Consider the following 26,402-nt stretch of genomic DNA (forward strand, 5'->3'; position numbering starts at 1 on the left):
CGCTTAGGAAAAATCTGCTGCATTTTTCAATGCTAGCATATTGCAATATATTTTAAGAAATCTCATGAACATGCTGTGAAATATATGTTCAGTGTAAACTAACACGAGTTGCGGGGTTGAGATCCACAGCATAACAATTTATGCTGGGGATGTTGGTGCAAGTTTTACCCTTCGTTAGGCAAAGAATGAATTATCCACTATCCATATATACCACTGCAAGTTTCACTGTGTGACCTCCGCTGCTGGGGGTCTGCAGAAAATACATTTTGTTGGAATGTATTCTTATTTAATACAGTATCTTACATTTAGTAAAACCATATGTGAGCAGCTTTCCAATGTTTTCTTAAATAAAATGGAAAGTCACACATAGGAGTAAGGTCGTCTTTAAGAACTTATCCCAAGATTTGGAACCATCTTGACCAGGGGTGGGGAACCTTTTTTCTGCCAAGGGCCATTTTGATATTTATACCCACCTTTGTGTGCCGTACAAATTGCGTACTAACTTCACCCACAAAGTAAGTCTTCACGTTGGTACTGGTGTCAGAACAAAATCTTTCATTGCACGTGTCTTTGCACTTAGTAGTGACCACTGCATGAGCATGCTCAAAGAGCAACAAGAAATTAAAGTGCTGGTGTCCATCAAAACTCTGCTGCCAGCCCAAGCTCTGTAGTCCCCAGGAATCTGGCAGGGGCCGAATAAAAGGTCATCGAGGGCCGTAAATGGTTCGAGGGCCTGAGGTTACCCACCCCTGGGATAGACCAATGAAGATTTAGAAGAAATATATTTATACAAAGTAAAAGGAAACATAGTGTACTTCAATTCCTACTCGCACGGCTATAAAAAGGCACTATCAGTACTTAGGAATGTAGAAGTCTGACAGAAATGGAGGCACTGAAAGTAATATACTAGACACAGATCTTATCGAATATCCTTTTTTTTATTGTTTTCAAGTCATGCATGACTAAAAATAGAAGATATCAGACTGCTTTTCTATTGTTTGTCAATGCTTCTTAAGGACTCATGATATTATCTTGTTTCTGTAAGCTCTGGGAATCTGTGACTAGAGGTCTCATATAAAAATTTTCATGGCACAGGTAAACATTTAAACTGATATAATTATCAGCACAGAGGAGGAAATTTCATCTGTGCAACATTTGTTTCCTCTGTTATAATAGTAATGTCACAGGCTATTTAATGCATAATGAGGTAAGAGAAAGGCATTGGGAAAGAAAAATGAAACCGAATAAAATTGCAACTGTATTTTCTGCCCACAGCAACAAATAACAGTCCTGCTTCTATTTCTTATTGTGGTTTAGTAAAATGTTAGCTGTGCTGTGATTTGTTGTTTCAGGCAATAAAAGCAGTTTTGCTTTTGAAGTATGTGTACGGTAGCTCAGTGGTTAGCACTGCAGCCTTATTGTGCTGTTTGTGTGGGTTTCCTCCTGCTACTCCGGTTTCCTCCCACATTCCAAAGACATAATGATAGGGAATCTAGATTGTGAGCGCCATCGGGGACAGTGCCAATAATGTTTGTAAAGCGCTGTGGAATTAATGGCGCTATATAAATGAGTAAATTAAATGTGCATACATAGGCCATGATTCATCAAACCTATTACTCCACAAAACTGGTGTAAAAATGTTTGAAAAGTTGCAAAATTTTGCAACTTTTTGGTTTTTCATGCAATTTTTCCCAGCTCCGACAAAGTTGGAACAGGGGCGAGACGGAAAGAGCAACCCATGCTCATCAAACTCAGAAAGAGCGGTGGCATATCTTACAACATAAATCTTACAACAGTCTTTGGAATGGATAGGCCTCTTGATGAATAAAGCTCCTTGCACCCCACACCCTCATCAAGACAAGTGTGAAAGATGCTTGTCTTGATAAATCAAGGCCAAAGTCTTTTTCAGATGGATTCTGCCTAGAACGCACCTGATAAAGCGCCACAAAAACGCTGTGAAAGTGAAAATAATGCACAGCAATATAAAAACGACATTTCTATGCACATGTTCAGTGTTTTGTCATTTCTTTTAATGTCCTCAGGATTAGCAGAACTAACATGTTCAATCTTCTCACTAGTTATAGTTTAAATAATTGAAAAAAGTTACTGGTGGTGGACCTGCTGAAAAACCTAAGGCAAAACCTCCAGTGAAGCGGCTTCAGAAACATGAAACATTCCTTGTAAATATATAGATATTATATACTGTGTAAAAACATACATATATATATGTATATATATATATAAATATATACACAGTATATATATATATATATATATATATACATATAAATATGAAAGTGCTATACCTTTTTAACCTAACCACATATAAACACACATACAGTTAAGTCAAAAGCTTTAGCATTTTTCTAAACATTGGCAGTGGGAAGGCATGCTTGTGAAAGAAATGAAAAAGAGAGGCATAGTTACACTCCAAATCCATCCTCTGCTCCTGTGCTCCTGCTCTGGTCATCTCTACCAGGCCAGATGACATGATAGCACAACCTTTGATGACCTGACGGCTGAGGCCACTGTTTGGCTGCAAGGTTAGGTGACTTGTGCAAAGACTGCCTGAGCTGCGGTGATAGCGCAAATGGTGGATTATGTGGGTAAGCATTTCTTCTTTTTCCTTTCTTTTATAGGCATGGTTTCCTACGGCTAAGATATAAGAAAGAGTGGAAGCAGAATTTTGAAGTTAAAGGGAACCGATCACCATGAAAATGTAATCCAATCTGCAGGGATTATGTCAAAGAACATTGGTAGCTGAACAGACTGATATATCATTTTGGGCAAAACGATTCATTATATCCTAAGTTTTAATTATTTAAATCTCAGCTCTTTCATGGATTTTTGGTCCAGTGGGCGGTACTATCAGTGATTGACAGATATCTTAGTGTGCGCACTTATCAGTCACTGATAGGAACTGGACCATAACAGAAGAGGTTTAAATGACAGGTTGTACTGGATGCTTTTTTCTCAAAACTATACACCAATCCGCTCAACTTCCCCTGATGATTGCAGATTGGACATCATATTTATGGTGACAGGTTGAGTCAGATCAAATTACTGTACTTCCTAGAAAATGATTTTCTCTGATGAAGCCCCCTTCAGACTCTTTGTCCAGAGAAGAAAAGGTGAGCGCTACCATGAGTCTTCTGTCATGTTACCAGTAAAGCATCCTAAGACCATTCATGTGTGGGGTTGCTTTTGATCCAAGGGAGTGGGCTCACTTGCAATTTTGCCTATGAACACGGTCATGAATAAAGAATGGTATCCAAACATCCGCCAAGAGTAACTTCTCCCAGCAATCCAGGGGCAATTTGATGATGAACAATGCTTTTACCAGCATGATGAAGAACATGTTACAAGGTAAAAGTGATAACTAAGTGGCTCTGTGAACAAATCATTGAAACTTTGGGGCCATAGCCAGGAAACATCCCATTTGAGAAATAAGGTGAACAAACAAAAACACTGACATTGTGATAAACTCCAAGCATTAATTAGAGAAGAATGGGCTGCCATCAGTCAGGTTTTGGTCAGAGTTTGATATCAACATGCCAGGGCAAATTCTAAAAATCTTAAAAAATAAGGGTCACCACTGTAAATAACACCTTGCATAAACTTGATGCATTTGTCAATAAAAGTTTAAAAACTTATGAAATAACTATAAAAGCACTTCAGTAACCATAGAAACATTTATGGCATTACTCAAACGTCCTTGTTGGACATACAGTGGGGCAAAAAAGTATTTAGTCAGTCAGCAATAGTGCAAGTTCCACCACTTAAAAAGATGAGAGGCGTCTGTAATTTACATCATAGGTAGACCTCAACTATGGGAGACAAACTGAGAAAAAAAAAATCCAGAAAATCACATTGTCTGTTTTTTTTTCATTTTATTTGCATATTATGGTGGAAAATAAGTATTTGGTCAGAAACAAGCAATCAAGATTTCTGGCTCTCACAGACCTGTAACTTCTTCTTTAAGAGTCTCCTCTTTCCTCCACTCATTACCTGTAGTAATGGCACCTGTTTAAACTTGTTATCAGTATAAAAAGACACCTGTGCACACCCTCAAACAGTCTGACTCCAAACTCCACTATGGTGAAGACCAAAGAGCTGTCAAAGGACACCAGAAACAAAATTGTAGCCCTGCACCAGGCTGGGAAGACTGAATCTGCAATAGCCAACCAGCTTGGAGTGAAGAAATCAACTGTGGGAGCAATAATTAGAAAATGGAAGACATACAAGACCACTGATAATCTCCCTCGATCTGGTGCTCCACGCAAAATCCCACCCCGTGGGGTCAGAATGATCACAAGAACGGTGAGCAAAGATCCCAGAACCACGCGGGGGACCTAGTGAATGGACTGCAGAGAGCTGGGACCAATGTAACAAGGCCTACCATAAGTAACACACTACGCCACCATGGACTCAGATCCTGCAGTGCCAGACGTGTCCCACTGATTAAGCCTGTACATGTCCGGGCCCGTCTGAAGTTTGCTAGAGAGCATTTGGATGATCCAGAGGAGTTTTGGGAGAATGTCCTATGGTCTGATGAAACCAAACTGGAACTGTTTGGTAGAAACACAACTTGTCGTGTTTGGAGGAAAAAGAATACTGAGTTGCATCCATCAAACACCATACCTACTGTAAAGCATGGTGGTGGAAACATCATGCTTTGGGGCTGTTTCTCTGCAAAGGGGCCAGGACGACTGATCCGGGTACATGAAAGAATGAATGGGGCCATGTATCGTGAGATTTTGAGTGCAAACCTCCTTCCATCAGCAAGGGCATTGAATATGAAACGTGGCTGGGTCTTTCAACATGACAATGATCCAAAGCACACCGCCAGGGCAACGAAGGAGTGGCTTCGTAAGAAGCATTTCAAGGTCCTGGAGTGGCCTAGCCAGTCTCCAGATCTCAACCCTATAGAAAACCTTTGGAGGGAGTTGAAAGTCCGTGTTGCCAAGTGAAAAGCCAAAAACATCACTGCTCTAGAGGAGATCTGCATGGAGGAATGGGCCAACATACCAACAACAGTGTGTGGCAACCTTGTGAAGACTTACAGAAAACGTTTGACCTCTGTCATTGCCAACAAAGGATATATCACAAAGTATTGAGATGAAATTTTGTTTCTGACCAAATACTTATTTTCCACCATAATATGCAAATAAAATGAAAAAAAAACAGACAATGTGATTTTCTGGATTTTTTTTTCTCAGTTTGTCTCCCATAGTTGAGGTCTACCTATGATGTAAATTACAGACGCCTCTCATCTTTTTAAGTGGTGGAACTTGCACTATTGCTGACTGACTAAATACTTTTTTGCCCCACTGTATGTGTCCAACCATGTTTTCATGGATATACAGTATGTACCCATAATAGTCTGGGGGGTATGTCCGTGGTTTCTTTTTTGGACTGTGTGCTCATGCAAAACTCACAAAGACTTGTTCGTTTTTTTCAGGTATCACAGATTTAAAGTGTCAATACAAGTCTATGGGTCGTTACAACCGAGTGCTGTACACATTCAACATTGTGAAAAATAGGAGAAGCTTTGTAATTTATATATTTATCCATAAGTGAAAAACACTGATGGCACAATGATGAAACAGTGATGACACACAGATCCAAAACAACAGTGACACCAGTACCATTTTTTACATGCGTCAAAAATACTTATGTGTGAATGAGACTTAAAAGATATAAAAGCACTGACGTTTCAAATTTTGTAAAATCCAAAATTTGGGTCAGTCTCAAAACATGTAGCCACGACTGTACACTAGATTGTCATTTGATACAGCAGGTAGAGGGTTAAGGGAACCGGACCAGCTATCATCCTGATTAGGATAGAACACAGAGAACAGTGGTCTTTCAGAAACAGAGTATGATGACCTGCCAAAGGCCATAATAAACTAACTACACTTCACTAAACATCTCCGATAATTAAATAAATGTGAAAAGAAGGCTCTGCTTAAAGCATGGCAATTTAAAAATTCATTGATAACACAGGAAAATGACCAGTGTAATATGTAAGGGCAGAATTTCTTCCAGAAAGATTCATCTCTGTGTTCCGACGTCTAGTAATTATTTTTTATAATTGTATTACTATCAGTTGCCCACATTCTCAGAAGCTCTTTTATTTTGGTTTGCACATCAGGTATTCGAGCTTTGTCTCTTGTTAAGTGGTGAGTCAGCACAGACATTATAAATCTCTGGATATTAAAGAAACTTGACAGCATCTTATTGACCTCCTGTGTTACAACCAAGGAGAAATGGAAGAAACATTGGTTTCTGTTTTGTTCTTTTATTTACCCGCTATATTTAGATTTGTCGCATGTTATAAAGGACATCACCCAGATATATGGCAAGCATGCTTTCCTTAAGGGGGTTTTACACATAGCGATATCGCTATAACGTCACTGGTTTTGTGACGTTATAGCGATATTGCTAGTGATATCGCTATGTGTGATACTTACCTCCGACCGGCTCCGCCACTGTCCATTGCTGATCGCGCGAGAATGTCCGGCTCCATTTCTCGTCGTCTGCTTCCTGCTGTGCTTCCTGCTGTGACGACTAGCGACGCATGGAGGCGGGCGGGAGGACGTCAGGATCGCTGTTTGTGAAAGGTGAGTATCGTGCGCTGCGTTGCTGCTGCATCGCTGGTGAGATCTGCCTGTGTGACAGCTCACTAGCGATCATTTAGCGATGCACCAGCGATCCTGACCGGGTTGGATCGCTGGTGCATCGCTAAATGTAAAGGGGCCTTTACAGTGTCTGCTAATCTAATTGAATGCTTAGATGAATTAAGTGCAAGATTACGGCGAATGTTACAAGCTATACGACAACGCGCTGTACAACAGAACTGTTTTTGAAGGGCAAATTTGGACACTGAGATGGGGTTTGGTGAATTAATTTGTCTTACAATCTCAGCAGAACTATCCCATATCTTTTTCTTTATGAGGAAAACTTGATCCTTCCCAGGAGCCTGTGAGCTTGTTTGACATGAACCACTGGCTGGAACCGCTATATGAACATTATATTGGTCTGTGGGGAAATAAGTTACGTCAGTTGCCTAACAACAGCATATTTCCTTCTTGATAGATCTGTTTAGCTGTAAGTAACAGAATAGAAGAGAATTTGTTCCGTTTCATTTTCCTTACATGTCATGGCTAAGACTTATGGTTACATTTTTTAGATAGTTAAAAGGAGTTGTGCCCATTATCTTGCTATTTAGAAATTTGTTGGGAACACAACTTTGTGGCAATTACCAATATACATATTGCAGCTTCTCCTCTTTGGTTTGTAACTGCTTCCTTCCACATGAAAATAAATATCACTATCTTCTTTCTATATTTATTTTGCTCATTTATATAGCGCCAATAATTCCACAGCACTTTACAGACATTATTGACACTGTCCCTATTGGGGCTCAGAATCTAGATTCCCTATCAGTGTGTCATTGGGAGTGGGGGAGGAGACCGGAGAACCCTGAGGAAACGGTACAAAGCAAGAGTGCTAACCACTGAGCCACCGTGTTTTTTGGTTTATCAATTTATAATGCATTTATCTATATTACTATATATATGGGGTTCTATATTACTATATGTATGGGGAGGGACCCCCTACAAGCACTTACATTTCCAGGAATGCCATTTTCCTAAATTTACAACCTAAGGATGCAACCTGTACATATACAGTCCTGCTTTCAATTTGGAAGTGTCCGGAAATGTAACCAGTCCAGGCAATGCTCTGTGAGCTTAACATCCTAGATTGCAGACATTGCAGCAAAATAGCAGAGAAAATGTGCAAGTGTATAAAACTCAAATATAGCATCAGACCTAGCTATATATGGCTATATATGAAAAGTGGTGTTAATGTAGTGGTTGTCATTATTGGAAAAATTTGGGACACCCCTTTAAGTCATTTTCTAAAATTTAAAGATACTTTAGGCTGTGTGCCCACGATGCGATTTTTAAGCGTTTTTGCCACGATTTTCGGCATGAAAACGCTGCGAAAACGTTTAAAAATCTTGTACATGAGGAACCCCATGCATTCCTATGGCATTCCGCACATGCTGTGCTAATGCTGCGCTTTTTTCCGCGGCGGAATCGCATTGCGGAAAAAATCGCAGCATGATCATTCTTTTGTGCGGAATCACAAAGAATTGCTGCGATTCCGCACCCATAGGAATGCATGAGAATCGCTTACTTCCCGCATGTGGCTATGCCCACCATGCGGGAAGTTAAGCGTCTCATGTGCGGTTGGTACCCACGGTGTGGAGGAGAGGAGACTGTCCTCCAGGCCCTGGGTACCATACCCCTGTAAAAAAAAGAGTAAAAAATAAAAAATCGGGGTATATTTACTTTCCGGCGTCCCGCACTGCATTCCCGGCCTCAGCGTTCCCAGTAATGCCTTGCGGCACGGTCCTGTGATGACGTAGTCTCGCGTGACTCTAGCGGTCTCGCGAGATCGCTATAGTAATGTGAGACCAACGTCATCACAGGTCTCGTAAGGCATCGCTGGGAACGCTGAGGCCCGGGTTGGCAGCGATCATTTTTAACATTTTATCTTTTATCATTTTATCTTTTACTATTGATGCCGCATAGTCGGCCTCAATAGTAAAAAGCTGCTCACACTTGTCAAACACTATGTTTGATGAGTGTGACCAACCTGTCAATCACTTTCCAAGCTATGCTTCAAATCGCTTGGAAAGTGCTTGAGAAAATCGCGGCAAAATCGCGAACATAATCGTGGTAAAATCGCGGTGAAATCAGTTTAAAGGGAATCTGTCAGTATGGTCAGCCTTCCAAAACCATCTATATGGGCATGCAGCTTATAGAAAGTTGAGCAACATGACACCTTAACATCTGTAATCTGATGTGTTATTCCTGAGTATTTTTCTTAATATGGAAATGAGCTGTTAAGATCTATGGGCTAGATGTAGATCTCCCTGAGAATCTGCCTCTAGAGCTTATATTAAACAAAAGGAGGTGTTTTGAGTGTGAGACATGTAATAACTGAAAGTCTGCTCTCCTTATCCAAATGTCTCACTCTGGTTACTCACCCTTTCATTTTAAATAAGCTTTGGAGGCAGATTCTCAGGGAAATCAGTGTTCTGTCCAAATATCTTTTCAGCTCATATACAGCTGAGAAAAACATGGATTTCTCTGGAATAAGACATCATGTTGTAGATATTAAAGTATTATTTTATTCAGCGTCCTATGATCTTTATTACCATATAGATGGCTTAGGAGGGTTGATCCTACTGACAGATTCTCTTTAAGTCTGGACTGCCAAATCTTGACAGTATGCAATGTGTACACTGTCATGATTGTTCTGTATTCTCTGTGCAGTCACCTATGTGCTTTGCATACTTATGGCCATGTGCCAATGTGCCAACTAGTCTCAACCGGGTTCTCTCAATACAACTGAATTGAAAGAAGCCAGAAAAGAAAAACTGAATATATGCATACATGATCACCCACCCACATGGGGAGTACAGGGGAATCATGACAATCATGCACTGTCACGATTTGACAGTCTGCGTTTACACAGAGTGACTGCAGACTATTCTTTTGCGACTGGAAAAACTGCTTTAATTTGCTGGCATGGAGAAAATAAATTGCTCGATCTCCTCAGTACATGGAGTCTTGAAAGGTCCCATTGGTTATAATTGCGTTAATCTGACATGACGTCTCCTAACTCGGTGTGATAGTCTGCTATCCCTGAGGCAAACGTACAAAGGCATCTAATAAAACCAAACATTATATCCAATCATACATAAAGGTGCGACAATCTTTGAATATAAGTGCAAAATTCTCAGCAGTGGAGAATTAGCGGTGGACCCGGGGAGGGTTAGTAAAGCCATATGGTTATTTAATAGTAAACTGTGCCTGGGGACCAAGATTTTCTGGAAGGGGACAACGCCTCAAGCAAAACATTGGCTCCAAATCATTTAAAAACCTATCTGGTCAAAACTTTACAGCAGAGAAAAAATAATTATAGGTTTTTATTACATAACGTGCAAATGGTATTTTTAGTTTTTTTGCCTTAAAGAGGACCTATACATTCGGAAAAAAATGCAAGAACACAGGTGGCAGGGGGTGAATTTCAAAGATTTTTCTCAAAAATACAGTATATCACAAGAAAAACATGATTTCCCTCAGTATTAGAGGTTTTACTTTCATTTTACCTCAGTCAGGCAAAATCTGGTGAGGTTTTCTTTGCTGGGAGATACCAACTGTGGGGGGGGGGGAATAATGCTATCAGGCAAAATCTGGTGAGGTTTTCCTTGCTGGGAGATACCAACTGTGGGGGGGGGGATAATGCTATACAGCATCTCAATGGTAATTGTCATATATGCAGGTGGTCCTATCAACTGACCTGTCTTTACAATTTGTAGAGGTGCCAGTCCGTGTTATCTGAGACCCCGATTTTTTTTTTTGTGGTTGCCATTGTTGTGGTGTTATTGTGGGGTGATACAACCTGGGGTTTTTTACCTGGCAGTATGGATGCTCCCCTTGCTAGCGTAGCATCGCAGCAGTGGTCAATGTACTACACAACAGAGCAGGGTCACACTAAAAGGTCCATGGCAGTGACCTGACACATCCTAATCAAAAGTTAACTATCAACTTCATGTTCAGTTCTCCACATTTCTCTTTGCCATTATCAATCCATGGGTATGTGCAGACGTTAAGTATTTGGTGCAGTATTTTCTGCACCATTTTTGCATCTCTTGGCAGGAAAAAAGCTGCATAAAACAGGCACGTTTTTGCTGCATTTTTGATGCGTTTTTACATGTTTTTGTTGCAGACTTTTTTCCTATCCCTTAGTAAAATCTGTGAAATCTACAGCAAACACATCGAAAGAAATGATATTCTGCAGATTTAAATCTGCACTAAATCTCCAAGTCAAAAATAAGCAACATGGGCATGAGACTTCAGGATTCTCATTCTCATTGCTGGCATCAAGAATCCCTTCAGATTTTTGTGACAAATCTGCACAGAAAGAATCTGCAACATATGCACAGGCGCCAGAATTGGATGTGCGATCCATACAGTTATGGTTAAATGTTATCAATGTATCTCAAAGGGCAGTGAAATAGAGAAATGTATATAAGTAAAATATTTCCTGCCAAGAGCATAAGCTTTACTTCATACATAATATTCATATTAATCAAACACATACTAAGAAGTATGAATATTATGTGGCCTAGATAATGGAGGAGGGCACAGCTGCTTTTAAAGGATTCATCTGCTAAAAGTAGGACATAGCTGCTTATAAGAGTTAATTTGTGTATCTCACTACATATTGTACACAGATAGACAGCCATAGCAAGAACACATGGATAAAAAGCTGTGACATATTTTGATCTTCTTTCACTTGCATAAGTAGAGATAAGCAAATCGATTTGAAGGACCCTGTTCTAGCGGCCATACCAGTATTATGTGACCAGTGTATGAGAGATCTGTGAACCTACTACCACCTGCTAGAAGCCCCAGTACCTCTTCTAATTTGTGTGCCTGGCATAATTTTACCATTGTGGCGTGACGTAGAACCTGCCATACCAATTAGAAAAAGTGCTGCTGTTGCTGACAGCAGGTAGTAAGTAGTAAGTAGTTTGGGGGTGCTCCCTACTAACGGCTTCTGAACCATGAGTATGGATGCTGGCCCAGGATCCTACAAATTGATTTGCTCATCTTTATTCATGAGGCTTCCCAAGGGGTTAAAGTCCTCTAGCAAATTTTAAGAATTGTCTCATGAAAACATCCCTTGTTAATATGCCGTCGTAGGGCATATGACCATCATTGAGGGGGTCTTCCTTTTTGTACCCAATTTTTATGGAAGATTATAGGGCTACTTTGGATGACGAGCTACCATTCCATGAATGGCATGGAATGCTTAGCTGGCCGGAGATTCCCAAGGCATAATCAAATGTTTGCAGTGAGATAGTCCCAGGGTGATCAGCTAATCACCCCAATATCCTCATTTTGAGATTTGTCATCTCTAATGAGACAACCCCATTAATGTGAAAAAGTATCTACAGCAGCATATGAAATAAAATATCACACAGGAAAGGTAAGATGCAATGGAAAGAGTGGAAAGCTTTGGAAATAATAAGCAGACTAGCCCTCAGCTACAATAATTGATCATTGAGACACATCAATCATAGGAACAAGATTGTTCATGTTATTGTGCACTGGAAATAAGTGATTTTACTTTCAGCTTGCCTTAACAGGGAACATCCTAGAAAAGTCAGGCTGAAATAAGATAAGCTGCCAAATATAACAGCTTCCATTGGTAAAGGACATTTCATACTTAAATAATGGCAAACTGGCTAGAGCTATAATGGCAATATGGTGTGCATAATGCTGACTGGATAAGAGCTGTACATTCAGAAAAAAAAAAGAATTAATTCAATTAGCAGGGCATTAAAGCAAAAAGATTATTGATAACAGGAAATCCCCAAAGGACCTTTGTATCTTAACAAAGTATTTCCTCTAGTATAACATTCATTGACGTTTGACTAATGAATATATCTAGAAGGGCTTCTTTGTCTGCAGACAGGCAGGTAGCCGTTTTCTCAGCTGGATTACAATTTATGATGACCCTGCCTAGTAACTATCTTGCCTTTCAATTCCCTTGGAATCAAAATGTACAATATTTCAATAATCAGTATATAGCTTTTCAGATCACTATACAATTGCTATAGTTGGCTGGCAGCTTATGTACAGAAAAATAAACTATGCATGAATGCCAATATGTATGTTACCATGTCATCAAAAATTAATATTTATAATGTGTATGTGCACTTCACCTACTGGACCGTATAATTACTGATCATCATAGAGGTATAACCCTATAGCTCTCACATCTACTGTACAAGCGACAGCTCTTGCTGTTGCAGCCTTCTGATGAGGCCCTAAATCTTTACCAGAACTCTGGTTTGGAAAGCTAGACCCTTCCAAAGCCTAAATCCTTCTTAGTTCTTAGTCCCGCATTATTGTCTACCCAGACCAACATTCAGTTTTCAATTTTAACGTATTTCCTCCTATGGAACTGAATAGGAGGTGATCTTCTTTGTGATGTTCTTTTCTGGCTCTACACACAGTCTATATCTGGCTGAGGAGCTGAAAATATCTGATTGGTTTGAACCCATCAATCTAATATTGCTGACCTATGCAATGGACAGATCATCCATATCTTAAGCCTGGAAAACTGTTTTAAGTCACCAGTGTGGCTACACTTTGAGCACTAACATTACAATAGATAATGGCCAGGACTGAGCAAAATGCATGTAAAGGTTACCACATCCAGGATTTACCAAGAGAATTTTATTCTTAGAATCAAACATCACATATCATATCTAATAGATCACAAAATAAACCGAAATTGCAATCTTATTTTTACAACACAATAAAGGGTTATAAAGCCTCACACCAATCCCAGAGGCAACCATCTAATAATACCCAGCCACAATTCTTTGGGGACAGAAGCAGTGTATTATGAAAATCACAAGAACATTAAGCAATGAAAGGCCGGTCTGCAATAATAACACTACTACTACTACTAATAATAACAATAATAATAACCTGTATGAATATCAAAAAATGAAGACAAATAATAATCATTTTATTATTATTTTTTATTATGTGTTGGTCTAGAAATACTGTAGTGACAATTGGTTATGGAACAAAAAAAGCCCCCTGATGCATTAACCTTGAATTTATATAATAGGACAGCACTTGGTGAATCCAACAGAAAATCTTTAAAGGCCCCATCACACATAGCAATCTCGCTAGCGAGATCACTGCTGAGTCACACCTTTTGACAGCTCACCAGTGATCACATAGCGACTTACCAGCGTTCCTGACACGTTGATATCGTTGGTAAGTTGCTATGTGTGACTCCAGCTTTACTGTCCATGTGGCCAAGCTCTGAAGATCCTGGTGATTTTCAGCAACCATTGTCGAGCCAGTATGTAAACTTACATGTTATTACATATCAATGTGTATGTAATTGAAATGTATAGGTATTTATTAGTTCAGCATTACAGTATTTGATTTTCCATTAGTATAGGATATTATTATCTACATAATATAAGTAATTATAATAGTGTTAAGAAATAATATTATTATCATCATACATGGAAATCATTTTCATAAACAGAAACACTTTTTTCATTCATCCCTTATGTTCTACTAATACTGGCCATTTGAATTTAACATCTTGTTTCTCCATTATCTTTTTGTTGGCTACATATAACTGCACAAATTAAATTTAGCTTGGCATGGAAATAGTAAGATTCAGCTACAATTTGTTAGAAACAGTTTGCAGGAAATGTAAAATCATTTATTTTATGGGTCAGAATTATTTTCGAATTCTATTAGCCTATAAAAAAGACTTACGGTAAGTATAATGCTAAAATTAGTAGATCTGAGGTGTATTGATTAGAAATGGTATACCCCATGATGAAATCAGCATACTACAGTGTAGATTCATTTGAGCTCTTACACCCCCAAATTTTGGATTTGATGATAACCCAAATTCATGTTCTTCAACAAGCACTTCATCCAGAATTATTTTGTTAAGTTAGAGACAATTTATCAAGGTATGATAATGCCCACAATACAATAGGTTGGAATGCCAAAGGTGAAATATTTGTGGCTAGTAAATGATGCTGTGGCTAATCTGGACAAACCCCGCTTAGAAGGACAGCCATGGGCCCAGCTACCCTGCAGTTATTGCAATACCATGAAACTAATAATTGTGCCAGCCATCTGAATCAATGGAGCATCAAGATAACTACTGGACACATTCACCTATACTGGACAAAATTAACCAAAGCAGTCAGACAGGCAGACTACAATATATTCTCAAAGACTACAGTCATATATATAAAAAAGCATCAAAAAGTCATATAAACATACAATAAACCTAATTTTTCAGATTCTCATATATTTGCACATGACTTACAAATTACAAAACCAAGCGACAGTATGTAAAAACATAAAAAAAAATCCCAGATGACTTGCACTCTTATGACATACACATCGTCACTTATCGCCTAGCACATTAATTGACCTGGCGTTAACTCTTTAAATACCATATCAGATATCATGTTGTCTTCAGAACAGACAACCAGCTGTCTACAAGGAAACAGCTACTAAATCATAAGGGAACAAAACTAATTAAAGTCTAAAAAAGTGTAACAGAAGGGAGGCAGAGATGAAAAATGCTTTGTTGACAATGAACACTTAGCAAACCAGTGGCAGAGGGCATCCAGAGATTACACAGGTCTCGGGTTCATTAAGATTTATGATGTATGTCCTATTAGTTGCCACCAGCCAAGGAACCGCATTCTAAATAAGGCATACACGTGACTACATCTTGACAAATCCAAAGAACAAAAAAAATGGACCGCGTAGTTGCATAACATCTCATGTAATGCCAAGGGGGTGTGGCTCACAGAATTCTCCTGAGCAGTGTTTTTAGGCTACTCTGTATTATTACCTTGTGAGAAACACCCCCTTAGTAAAAATAAAAAATAGAATCAAATAAGCAAAATAAACTACTTAGGGGAGCAGCGGGAATACAATCAAAAACAAAAATTACCATTTTATTACCTGATGACATGTTCTTTTTAAGCAAAATTTGTAGGGAAATGATGTGCCCACAGCTTCATAAAATAGAATAACAAGGAACCAGTTTGCTTTAGTGAGTTCTCATAACTAAGTCTTTATTCAAAGCTGCCCTTTACATTCTGCAGTAGTAAGGCTACTTTCACACATCAGGTTTTTTCCCACAGGCAGGATCCGGCTATTTTTAGAAAAATCTGATCCGGCGTAAATATTGGAGAACTGAAGAAACGGATCCATTTTTCCGCCGGATCCATCTAGCAGGTTTATATGTTTCCTGGGGGCTGGCCAATTGGATCTAAGCATGTGCAGACTTAAAAAACTGGATCCGGTAGCCGGATCCATCTTTTTCTGGATCCGGCCCATTCCGGCGCCCATAGGCTTCCATTATAACAAAAAACTGGAAGCTCCAGATCCGGCGCTGTCCTGTTTTTCGCTGCAGACAAAAAACGTTACTAGAGACGTTTTTTCCAGACGCCGGAATGAAACATTTAGACGGATCCGGTGAAAACTGGAAGAAACGGAAGGCCATGCGGCATGATCCGGCGCCTTTACACTTCAATGAGAGAAAACTGGATCTGGTGGCAGCTTTTGCAGGATCCGGTTTTTTAACAAATAGCCGGATACTGCCTGTCGGAAAAAACCTGATGTGTGAAAGTAGCCTTAGAAACGATTTCTTAAGAATTTTTTAGAATTTGTTGGAAATCATACCATGCTGTGTACCATGTACAGTCATGGCCAAAAGTATTGACACCCCTGCAATTCTGTCAGATAATACTCAGTTTCTTCCTGAAAATGATTGCAAACACAAATTCTTTGGTATTATTATCTTCATTTAATTTGTCTTAAATGAAAAAACACAAAAGAGAATGAAGCAAAAAGCAAAACATTGATCATTTCACACAAAACTCCCAAAATGGGCCAGACAAAAGTATTGGCACCCTCAGCCTAATACTTGGTTGCACAACCTTTAGCCAAAATAACTGCGACCAACCGCTTCCGGTAACCATCAATGAGTTTCTTACAATGCTCTGCTGTAATTTTAGACCATTCTTCTTTGGCAAACTGCTCCAGGTCCCTGATATTTGAAGGGTGCCTTCTCCAAACTGCCATTTTTAGATCTCTCCACAGGTGTTCTATGGGTTTCAGGTCTGGACTCATTGCTGGCCACCTTAGAAGTCTCCAGTGCTTTCTCTCAAACCATTTTCTAGTGCTTTTTTAAGTGTGTTTTGGATCATTGTCCTGCTGGAAGACCCATGACCTCTGAGGGAGACCCAGCTTTCTCACAGTGGGCCCTACATTAAGCTGCAAAATTTGTTGGTAGTCTTCAGACTTCATAATGCCATGCACATGGTCAAGCAGTCCAGTGTCAGAGGCAGCAAAGCAACCCCAAAACATCAGGGAACCTCCGCCATGTTTGACTGTAGGGACTGTGTTCTTTTCTTTGAATGCCTCTTTTTTTCTTCTGTAAACTCTGTTTTGATGCCTTTGCCCAAAAAGCTCTACTTTTGTCTCATCTGACCAGAGAACATTCTTCCAAAATGTTTTAGGCTTTTTCAGGTAAGTTTTGGCAAACTCCAGCCTGGCTTTTTTATGTCTCGGGGTGAGAAGTGGGATCTTCCTGGGTCTCCTACCATACAGTCCCTTTTCATTCAGACACCGACGGATAGTACGGGTTGACACTGTTGTACCCTCGAACTGCAGGGCAGCTTGAACTTGTTTGGATGTTAGTCGAGGTTCTTTATCCAACATCCACACAATCTTGCGTTGAAATCTCTTGTCAATTTTTCTTTTCCGTCCACATCTAGGGAGGTTAGCCACAGTGCCATGGGCTTTAAATTCTTGATGACACTGCACATGGTAGACACAGGAACATTCTGGTCTTTGGAGATGGACTTGTAGCCTTGAGATTGCTCATGCTTCCTCACAATTTGGTTTCTCAAGTCCTCAGACAGTTATTTGGTCTTCTTTCTTTTCTCCATGCTCAATCTGGTACACACAAGGACACAGGACAGAGGTTGAGTCAACTTTAATCCATGTCAACTGGCTGCAAGTGTGATTTAGTTATTGCCAACACCTGTTAGGTGCCACAGGTAAGTTACAGGTGCTGTTAATTACACAAATTAGAGAAGTATCACATGATTTTTCGAACAGTGCCAATACTTTTGTCCACCCTCTTTTTTATGTTTGGTGTGGAATTATATTCAATTTGGCTTTAGGACAATTTTTTTTGTGTTTTTTCATTTAAGACAAATTAAATGAAGATAATAATACCAAAGAATTTGTGTTTGCAATCATTTTCAGGAAGAAACTGAGTATTATCTGACAGAATTGCAGGGGTGTCAATACTTTTGGCCATGACTGTATACTGACTTGTCATATACAACAATGTGCCCCAATCTATTTTTTGGGAGGCCTGTGCTACGTACTGCAGTATTCAATGTGGATACATTGCAGCTTTTTACATGCCTGGTTTACATTATGTTACTTATGTGAAAGCCCAGCTGTTCTTACTAATCAATATTGATTCCGAATCAGATTTCTGAAACAAAAGCCTTTTTCAGTATCCTGCAACAGATCAGATGAACTTTTTTTTTTCCAATCTGCATCAAAGAAACCATGTTGTTTTAGTATGAAAGGACATGTGAGCTTTTCCATAAAGGACATCATCCTTGACTTAGACAATTCTTCAAAGATAAAGAGTATAATGCCAATTCACATTTAATATTGAGATATTAACAAAGCAGGATTATTTAAGAGGATGTATATCCATATTTCTACTAAATATTGATTATTTTAATGGCTGAAGATCTAAATGAAACACGTCCTAAAACACGTGGCGGACACTCCCTTAAATCCAGAAGACAATGAATGCCAGAACTGAATGGCTGGTATTTGCTGAAAACCCATAAACCTAGCTGTGTTACTCTATAACCTTTATTCCTATAGAATCTTTCTAGATGACTCCATGACTCTTATGTATGATAATTGTTATAAAATAGGTACAATTGCTGTAATGTAGGTAGCAGGAAGCCCAGAATTCAGCAGCGATTTTCTGCATTCCACTCAGCTTATTAATAATGCACACAAAGACATTAGGCAGACAGGGAAAAATGAAAGTATACTGAGACATTAAATTTCACCTTCCCACTCCAATGCGGCACATTAAAGTCAAAAATGTTCTTTCAATACAAACACATTTATGGAATATGTGTTTGGTCATAAAATGTATACTTCAACTTACTCGCTATATACCTTGTTTGACTTCAATTTCTATTTTCCTATCTTTCTCCCTCCCCCCAGCCACGACAATAAAGTAAAATCAATTATACATTACCGGGCTATGACCTTGAGGGATATATGTACAAGGAACCTGCTAACAATGTAGAGATTCATTCAAAAAGACGGGGCTGCTGTGCGTGTATCTATGTGTGTGTATTAGTTTGGGTATGGTAGGTTTTATGTTCCATCTGTGACATATTAGGTAGTCTAGATGAATTTACATTATATGTATGTCCTATCGTATAGTAGAGCTCAATGTCTCATTGAACTACTTCCTTTGTGGCCTATCGCGACTCAAGTTATGATAGGGTGATTATGCTTTCAAATCAGATGGTATTGATAATGATATCATTTCGGAATACTACTGCACTATGATAAAAATGAAATATCTTGCATCATACACAGTAACAGTTGCATGTTTTATACTTTTTCAGTCCATATGAAGAAGGAAACGTCAAACAGTTTCATTTCGCTCATGATAAAGTACTTGCATAAATGACAATTCAAAGCAAACAAGCAAACATACCACATTATTCCAAGGGAAGGGCACATTATTAGTGTGGATGACATAATATAACTAAAATCAAGCTTACACCCAGGCATAAGTTTGATATACATCACCAATAAAAAGCATATGCTTCCATGAATGATCAGAACAAGCCAACCAGGCTCCATGGGCCTTCATCCCATGTCCTTGCATTTTACTGCAATATTAATCAACAGCTACACTCAAAGACTGGAACAAAATGAATGATCCCTGCGAGATTTTAAAGACCAAGACAGCAGAAGGTCACTTAAAGGAAGCCATGAAATCCATGTGTAGAATACATACTGCTCTCTGAGTAGCTCTCTTCAGGTTACAGCACACACCTTTGTTGAGTCTTACATACATTTTTGTATTGACGCCTAGATAGTTTTGTGGTTTGTTGTGACGATAGATGAAAGATAAAGATTATTCAGCAAACACGACCCTTATGCTAAGTAGATCTAAGAACAGTACTCTGAATCTAAAAAACATATAGACACAAATCATTTGTAAGTCCAACACAATACAATAATCATTTTATTCGGAAAGTGCCTATTGCAATAGCTATTCATAGATATAGATATTTGTAACATACTTACCTTTTCTCGATGTGATCGCTGTACTTGATTCCGTAGTTCCTAAATTATTGACAGTAGAAAGCTGATAGAGTTTTTCCACTGAAGTCACTAAGTTGCTGTCAGTGGATAGTGGCTTAAAAGTAGACTCTGTAGTTAAAAGTGAGGGCCCAGTTTCCACAGTAACCTTAGTTTCAGCAGTAGGAATAACAAAAGGGAGAGTATATATAGAGGATGGCACCAATGTACTCGGTGCAGCGTCAGCATAAATAATAGGATCTTGGTTTATTCTATCAGGATCCAAATGAGTCGGAGAGTCATATTCAAATATTTTGTCTACAAATACCCACTTAAGGCCAGCAATGCAAAGGCAGAGACTTATCAGGCATGCCAGTATAGGAAGGATACAGATCTTTTCTGAGTTAAGGCAGATTCTCAGTCTGTCTGCCTCCAGGCACACACAGCAGGTAATAGCGAGGCCTGCTATCCCCTGGGTAGTTCCATCCTCAGCTTGAGTCTCTGGCACGCTTTCTTCATCTTGAAGTTCAGTAGAGGGGGGGTCTGAGCTCTGCTCAGAGCACTGATTCTGAAAACCCTCTGCAGTATCCCCAGGCATCTTAAAGGCATAAATCTCAATCAGCTTGTCTTAGTAAAGCAGAAACTTGTACATGGTCCATTACCGGAACAACGAGTGCATACAGGAAAAAAAAACTATGCTGCATGTTACATTGCAAATCAATACCCAGTCTTAGCAGAAGATCATTGAAATAAAATATATTCCTTAATCAAAGGGAGGTGAACATTGAAACGCGGCATGCTTGTCTTCACTGCCGGGGCAGCAGAATGTATCTGCATGCTTAGAACTTCCTTTATAGATAGTTGTCAATGAGTTAGTTAGGTTAGCCAATATCCAGGGGTGAAGAGCTGTGGTCTCACCTGGAGCATGTGATGAAGATATCTGCTTGGTAGAGTACAGATGTCATGAAGTAGCAAGAGCAAGAAAGGCAGTAAGAGTGGCTGGAGCAGCAGCGGTAGATGAGACAGCAGTGACAGCAGCAATAGCATCCTGTTGTGTTAGAGCTACCAGGGAAAGAGGCTGAATCATTACAGAGCAGCAGGTGCCTGCTCTGTGAGCCTCACTGCCAACACTACTATTACAGGCTGTGATTTGATAGGAAGGCTAGGGCGAGCTGTGAGGTTACTCCCTTCTCTTCTCTTCGCATGGCTTCGTCCTCTTCAGCATCCTGGTTTCTTTCGCCTTTAGACCAGGAGGCTTTTCCCTTATCCACTCTACTAGTCACGTACCTTATCACTTAGATTCTCCTTTCCCTTCTGACTGTTCTCGTCCACCCACCGCAGGGCTGGTCTGAATAAAATCAGTGCATCAAGCATCACAGTACTAACAGTGACTTCCTACTTTATCCAATTAGAAGGAATGAAGGCCATCAAATCAAAGAGGAGACAGCAGCCAGCATTTATGATCTCTCTCTTCAGATTTTTCACCCTTCTCCTATGGTTAGGATAGGGAAAGGCGCAGCAATTGATTAGAGCAATCTATCCAGGCTACAATGGGAGGAGATGGAAATGGGTAGCTACAGAGGCAGGACCCAGCGCCTAGCAGGTCTGATATTCGAGTCCTCCCCAGAGAGACACTTTTTTTCTAACTGCTGTTTCTTCCATCCTGCTGTTCTTGTAAGTTTATCCATCAGTGAAACAGCGTTGTGTGAGATTGAAACAGTACAAGCCTTAATCCAAGATTATCTTTCTACAGGACATAAGGATAGATGCACACACGTTATTGTTCCAGAACATAGCTTTTTTTATTTAAACTAGATTAATATGCTCTCTACAAGCTTGCTTTGTAGACGTAGACTCATCTATAGCTGAAATATTGATAAGGTAGGAGAGAATGCATCCAAATATCTATTGTTATATGGAGACAGCAATAGAGACCACATGCAACATTATCATTTTAAGGTTAAACATTTCTATACTGAAGACAATGTAGGTAAGATGGCAATGACAAATTAGCTGACCATAAGCATGCGACATCCTTTTCACAAAATTCTGCAGACTAATAAAAGGTGTGGCAGCGAATTTGCTAAATCGTGCTGCAGCTCTATAATCTTGACGCTTCTCTCGTTACCTATTTTAGAAATGTCTTGAAATACTTTAGCAGTTAAAGCAAATCTTCACTGCGTAATGTGACTGTATAAATGTCTGTGTGTATGCAGAATACATTTGGAGCAATGCAGTTAACTATAGTATTTTGCAGGTAGCTAACAATACAGCTAGTTGTTAGTATTTAAGCCAGACAGTGGTTAGTAGGTTATTATACAGATGTTCATGCATAGATACACTGGGCCTAACTTGGTGATCATTAACCAAATTAATTGTCTTTAGTGATTTCAAATTAATATTAGACAATGACCATTATATAGATGGAACTACAACTTTTATTTTCGGCAACACCCTAATTTCTTAGCATGAAGAGACTTAAGGCCCCGTCTCACATAGCGAGATCGCTAGCGAGATTGCTGAAGCGTCACTGATTTTGTGACGCAACAGCGACCTCGCCAGCGATCTCGTTACGTGTGACACTTAGCAGCGACCAGGCCCCCGCTGCGATGTCGCTGATCATGCTCGAATGTCCTGGGTCATTTTTTGATCGCTGGTGTCCCAGTGGCCAGCGCGCATCGCTGAGTTTGACACCGATGAGCGACTTCATTACCGACTCAGAAATCATGGAAGCAAGCGGGAGACAACAGAATCGCTGCTGTGTGATAAGGTCCCAACGACCGCCGAGGTCGTAATACGGATTGCTGGATCGTTGCTGCGTCGTTGGGTAAATTTGACTGTTTCACAACTTACTAGTGACCATTTAGCGACGCACCAGCAATCCTTACCAGGTCGTATCATTGTCGGGATCGCTGGTGCGTCACTAAGTGTAACTGTACCTTAAAGCAATGTGACGACAATTAATTCAAAACTTTTCCAAATCACACAAAGATGGGTAATCTTAAAGGGTTGGTCACTACAGTCCAATCTCTGGAAAGAAAACAGGCCAATCAAGTCTATTCATCAGCCATGTATATAAACCTGTACTCTACAAGGGGACTATACATAACAAATATCTGTCAGCAAAACACTTATTCATATACAGTGAGCAACTTTTTTTTAAATAGGGCAAGGGCATATGTCCCATGGAAACACAAGACCAGACATGTTGAGATACAACATGCCTGACTCTTTCCTCCCCTGACAGCTGCCTTTGGAGTAGAGTCAAATGGTCACATAAACTACAATGCATTAGATCATTGACTGATCCCATCAAAGGGTTCAACTGAGTTTTATTTAATGAGTATGAGCACCTCAGGTTTGATCCAAGTTTTTGCTTTAAAATAATTGGGGGTAGGCTTGTTTTTAATGGCAACTTCCATTTTTAAAATACATTTTCCATTAATCGTATTGTTGTCGGGATCGCTGGTGCATCGCTAAATGTAAAGGGGCCTTTACAGTACTTATTATTGGAGGGACAGTACAAAGTACAGCACTATGCTATTTTTCATACTTGCGGACACAGACAGAAAAGGGCTGCTGTGCAAGAACAATGTATGGGCCCTTTGCAGTACAATAGCTCATTATAATGCATGACTCCAGTTGTTTTAGAGGTGGAAATGGGCCCCTGTGTGGCTGCACAGGTTTGCACCAGTGACATGTGCACCCATCAGATGTTTCTGATGCAAACCGGAGAGCTGGCAGGAAAACCGCCATGCATTTGTGTGTGTTTTCGATGTAATTTTCCTTGCATTTTATCCTATTCATTTGAATAGGTGAAAAAAGCTTTACAAATTTGAAAAAATACTTTGACGGTTTACATTTTCAATCAGAAAACAAGCAGCATGTGCGTAAGAATTCAGAAATCTCATTTACTTTTCTGTTATTATAAAATGTCCCGCTTTTTCCATGGAAACACCACGGAAAAAAATTCTACATGTGAACAAGCCCAAACCTCAAACCCTAAAGACCGCCATTCATATTATTGCTGTGGGTCACAACGATGAGAATCTGGGTGATCAAAAACATATCACCTGTTCTGTGAATGGGCTATATATAATTGTGGAGCAATCACTTTATGATTCTTGCAGTCTTATGCAAAATAATACGAATGGACTATGGACTAGTCAGGTCAGTAGCCAACCTTAACTGTTTTGATTATATTAGCTTATTCATTCTGTATGTTCACCAACAAAACCCAGAATGTTGAAATAGAGAAAGATTAAATTATGTTAAGGTAAGTAACGAAAAAGTAATACTACTATAGCATGTAAAGCTAGACAATAGTCACCTTGATTAAAAAGGAGAATAGCTGCTAAGCCGCAGATCAACAGTCATATCTCTTGTGTCAAATGTATGTATACCAAGTCAATGTATTAACAATTAACAATGTATATTTGGAGAAATAACAATTAATCGAAGCTAAAAAGCCCATCAAACATTACATATAAAATGTACCTGCCTTTTCCCATGGTCACAGATCAGATCTGCATACATTGATACATTATAATTGACTATTACATTATTCCCATACATTATACCTGCTCCAGCCATGCGGATGAGAGATGGGCGCATAGCAGAAGACTTTGAGTGGCAAGAGGAGTAAAGGGTACCACACAAGTTCATGAGCACCCACATAGCCAATTCAATGCCCATGCATAACTAAAAGCATAAGACAAGGAAATTAATATATAGTTACTCCAGGTTCACATTCCCTAGGCCATTTTCACAGTGTTGACAAGTAACAGACACTGTAATGAAATGCCATCCATTGACACAGATTCATTTTCCAAATAATACATCCACTTGCATTTCACATCCTTTTCACACTGAACTGAAATAGACGCTGGTGTCATTACACCCTGTAGGTAGAAAATGTTTGCTTGAACAAGTGGAATGTCAAGAACAAAATGGCATTATTAGCAGATGTACAGTAAATGTGTCATCGATGAATTGCACATACAGTACACAATGGTTTAGAGATGGGTGAAAAAATGTGCTCAAGCATAAAACAATGCAAAATGATGTTCTAAATAGAGCGAACATGACAAGGCCCCAAGATTCATTAATTTGCCTAGTACTGTATTGCAACAAAGCCCATAATGTTCCACAAAAACATTTTTATATCATAAAATAGAACTTTAAAAGTGCAGCTTTTGTTATGCTTATTAGCCAGGAACAGTCCTAAACATCATCTCTTTAGGTACTGTCACACTTAGCGATGTGCCAGTGATCCCGACCAGCGATATGACGCAGTCTGGATCACTGGTACATCGCTAAGTGGTCGCTAGTGAGCTGCCACACAGGCAGATCTCACCAGAGACATCGCTGGGGACGGGGATCACTACTTACCTGTCACACTAGGCGATCCTGCGTCCTCCCGCCCGGCTCCATGCTCGTCGCTCGTCTCTCCACAGGAAGCGCCGCAGGAAGCTGACGACAAGAAATAGTCCTGGACATTCTCGCGCGATCAGCGATAACCAGCGGGGGAGCGGTCGGAGATAAGTATCACACACAGCGATATCGCTAGCAATATCGCTATAACATCACAAGTTATAGCGATATTGCTAGCGATATCACTTAGTGTGACAGTACCTTTTCTCCAGACTAGTCTTCATTTCCTGTAATCACACCCCTCTCCATATGATTGTCATCTTTCCCTGTGTACACTTCATTAAAGTACCTCAAGGAAGCAATGTTTCCTCTAAACATCCATTCCTTAACATGCACAGTATGCCAGGTAGACTCTCCCTAACTTCTTCTGCACAATGCACATGCCCAGTAAGCTGTAGTGATGCAGGGGAATGATGTGCACAGTAGGGAAGGATATACAGGGTGTCCGTAAAGTCATGGTGCACTTTTGACCAGTCACAGGAAAGTATACAGTGTACAATATCAAAGTCCATAAAAGTCAGGGAGGGCGGTCTTTAACTTCTTCAATGTGTGCATTGAACGTATCAACGACATTAATCACTTAAAACAGAGAATCACAGACGTTATTCACTCTGTTACACCAGTAACACATTGCAAGCTTTCGAGACTACTCAGGTCTCTTCATCAGGCATAGACTAATACAAAATCTGAAGAGTCACAAATTTCTGCACAATATAGCACAGAAAAAATGCAATAGATGAGACAAGTGACGTGAAGCAGAATTATGATTATGGGAGAGGGAGAAACATAAATATTGGACCAGTTCATAGATAAGGAGTCCGGATGTTTTATTGTCCTCTGATTGGGGTCTCCTAATGTGTTGTGATGCCATGTTGTGATGCATCATAACACAATAGGAGACCCCAATCAGAGGACAATAAAACATCCGGACTC

The 26,402-nt window shown here is 39.6% G+C and overlaps 1 protein-coding gene across 7 annotated transcripts in view; it reads right to left on the minus strand.

The window, feature by feature from the left end:
• NRG1 (neuregulin 1) overlaps positions 1 to 26,402 on the minus strand; it is a 1,024,711-nt gene that overhangs the window by 63,366 nt on the left and 934,943 nt on the right. For 3 of the 7 annotated variants that reach the window (XM_073543411.1, XM_073543418.1, XM_073543393.1), the window contains exon 1: positions 20,043 to 20,891. The exons of the other annotated variants lie outside the window; for them this stretch is intronic. In XM_073543411.1, the coding sequence (XP_073399512.1) occupies positions 20,043 to 20,634 (592 nt within the window). In that variant the 5' untranslated portion in view covers positions 20,635 to 20,891. Of the gene's footprint in view, positions 1 to 20,042; positions 20,892 to 26,402 lie in introns of those variants that run through there. 7 annotated transcript variants of the gene reach the window in all.

This window comes from Dendrobates tinctorius, unplaced genomic scaffold (assembly GCF_039654945.1).
Source record: "Dendrobates tinctorius isolate UK_male_01 unplaced genomic scaffold, ASM3965494v1 ptg000011l, whole genome shotgun sequence".
NCBI lineage: Eukaryota > Metazoa > Chordata > Amphibia > Anura > Dendrobatidae > Dendrobates > Dendrobates tinctorius.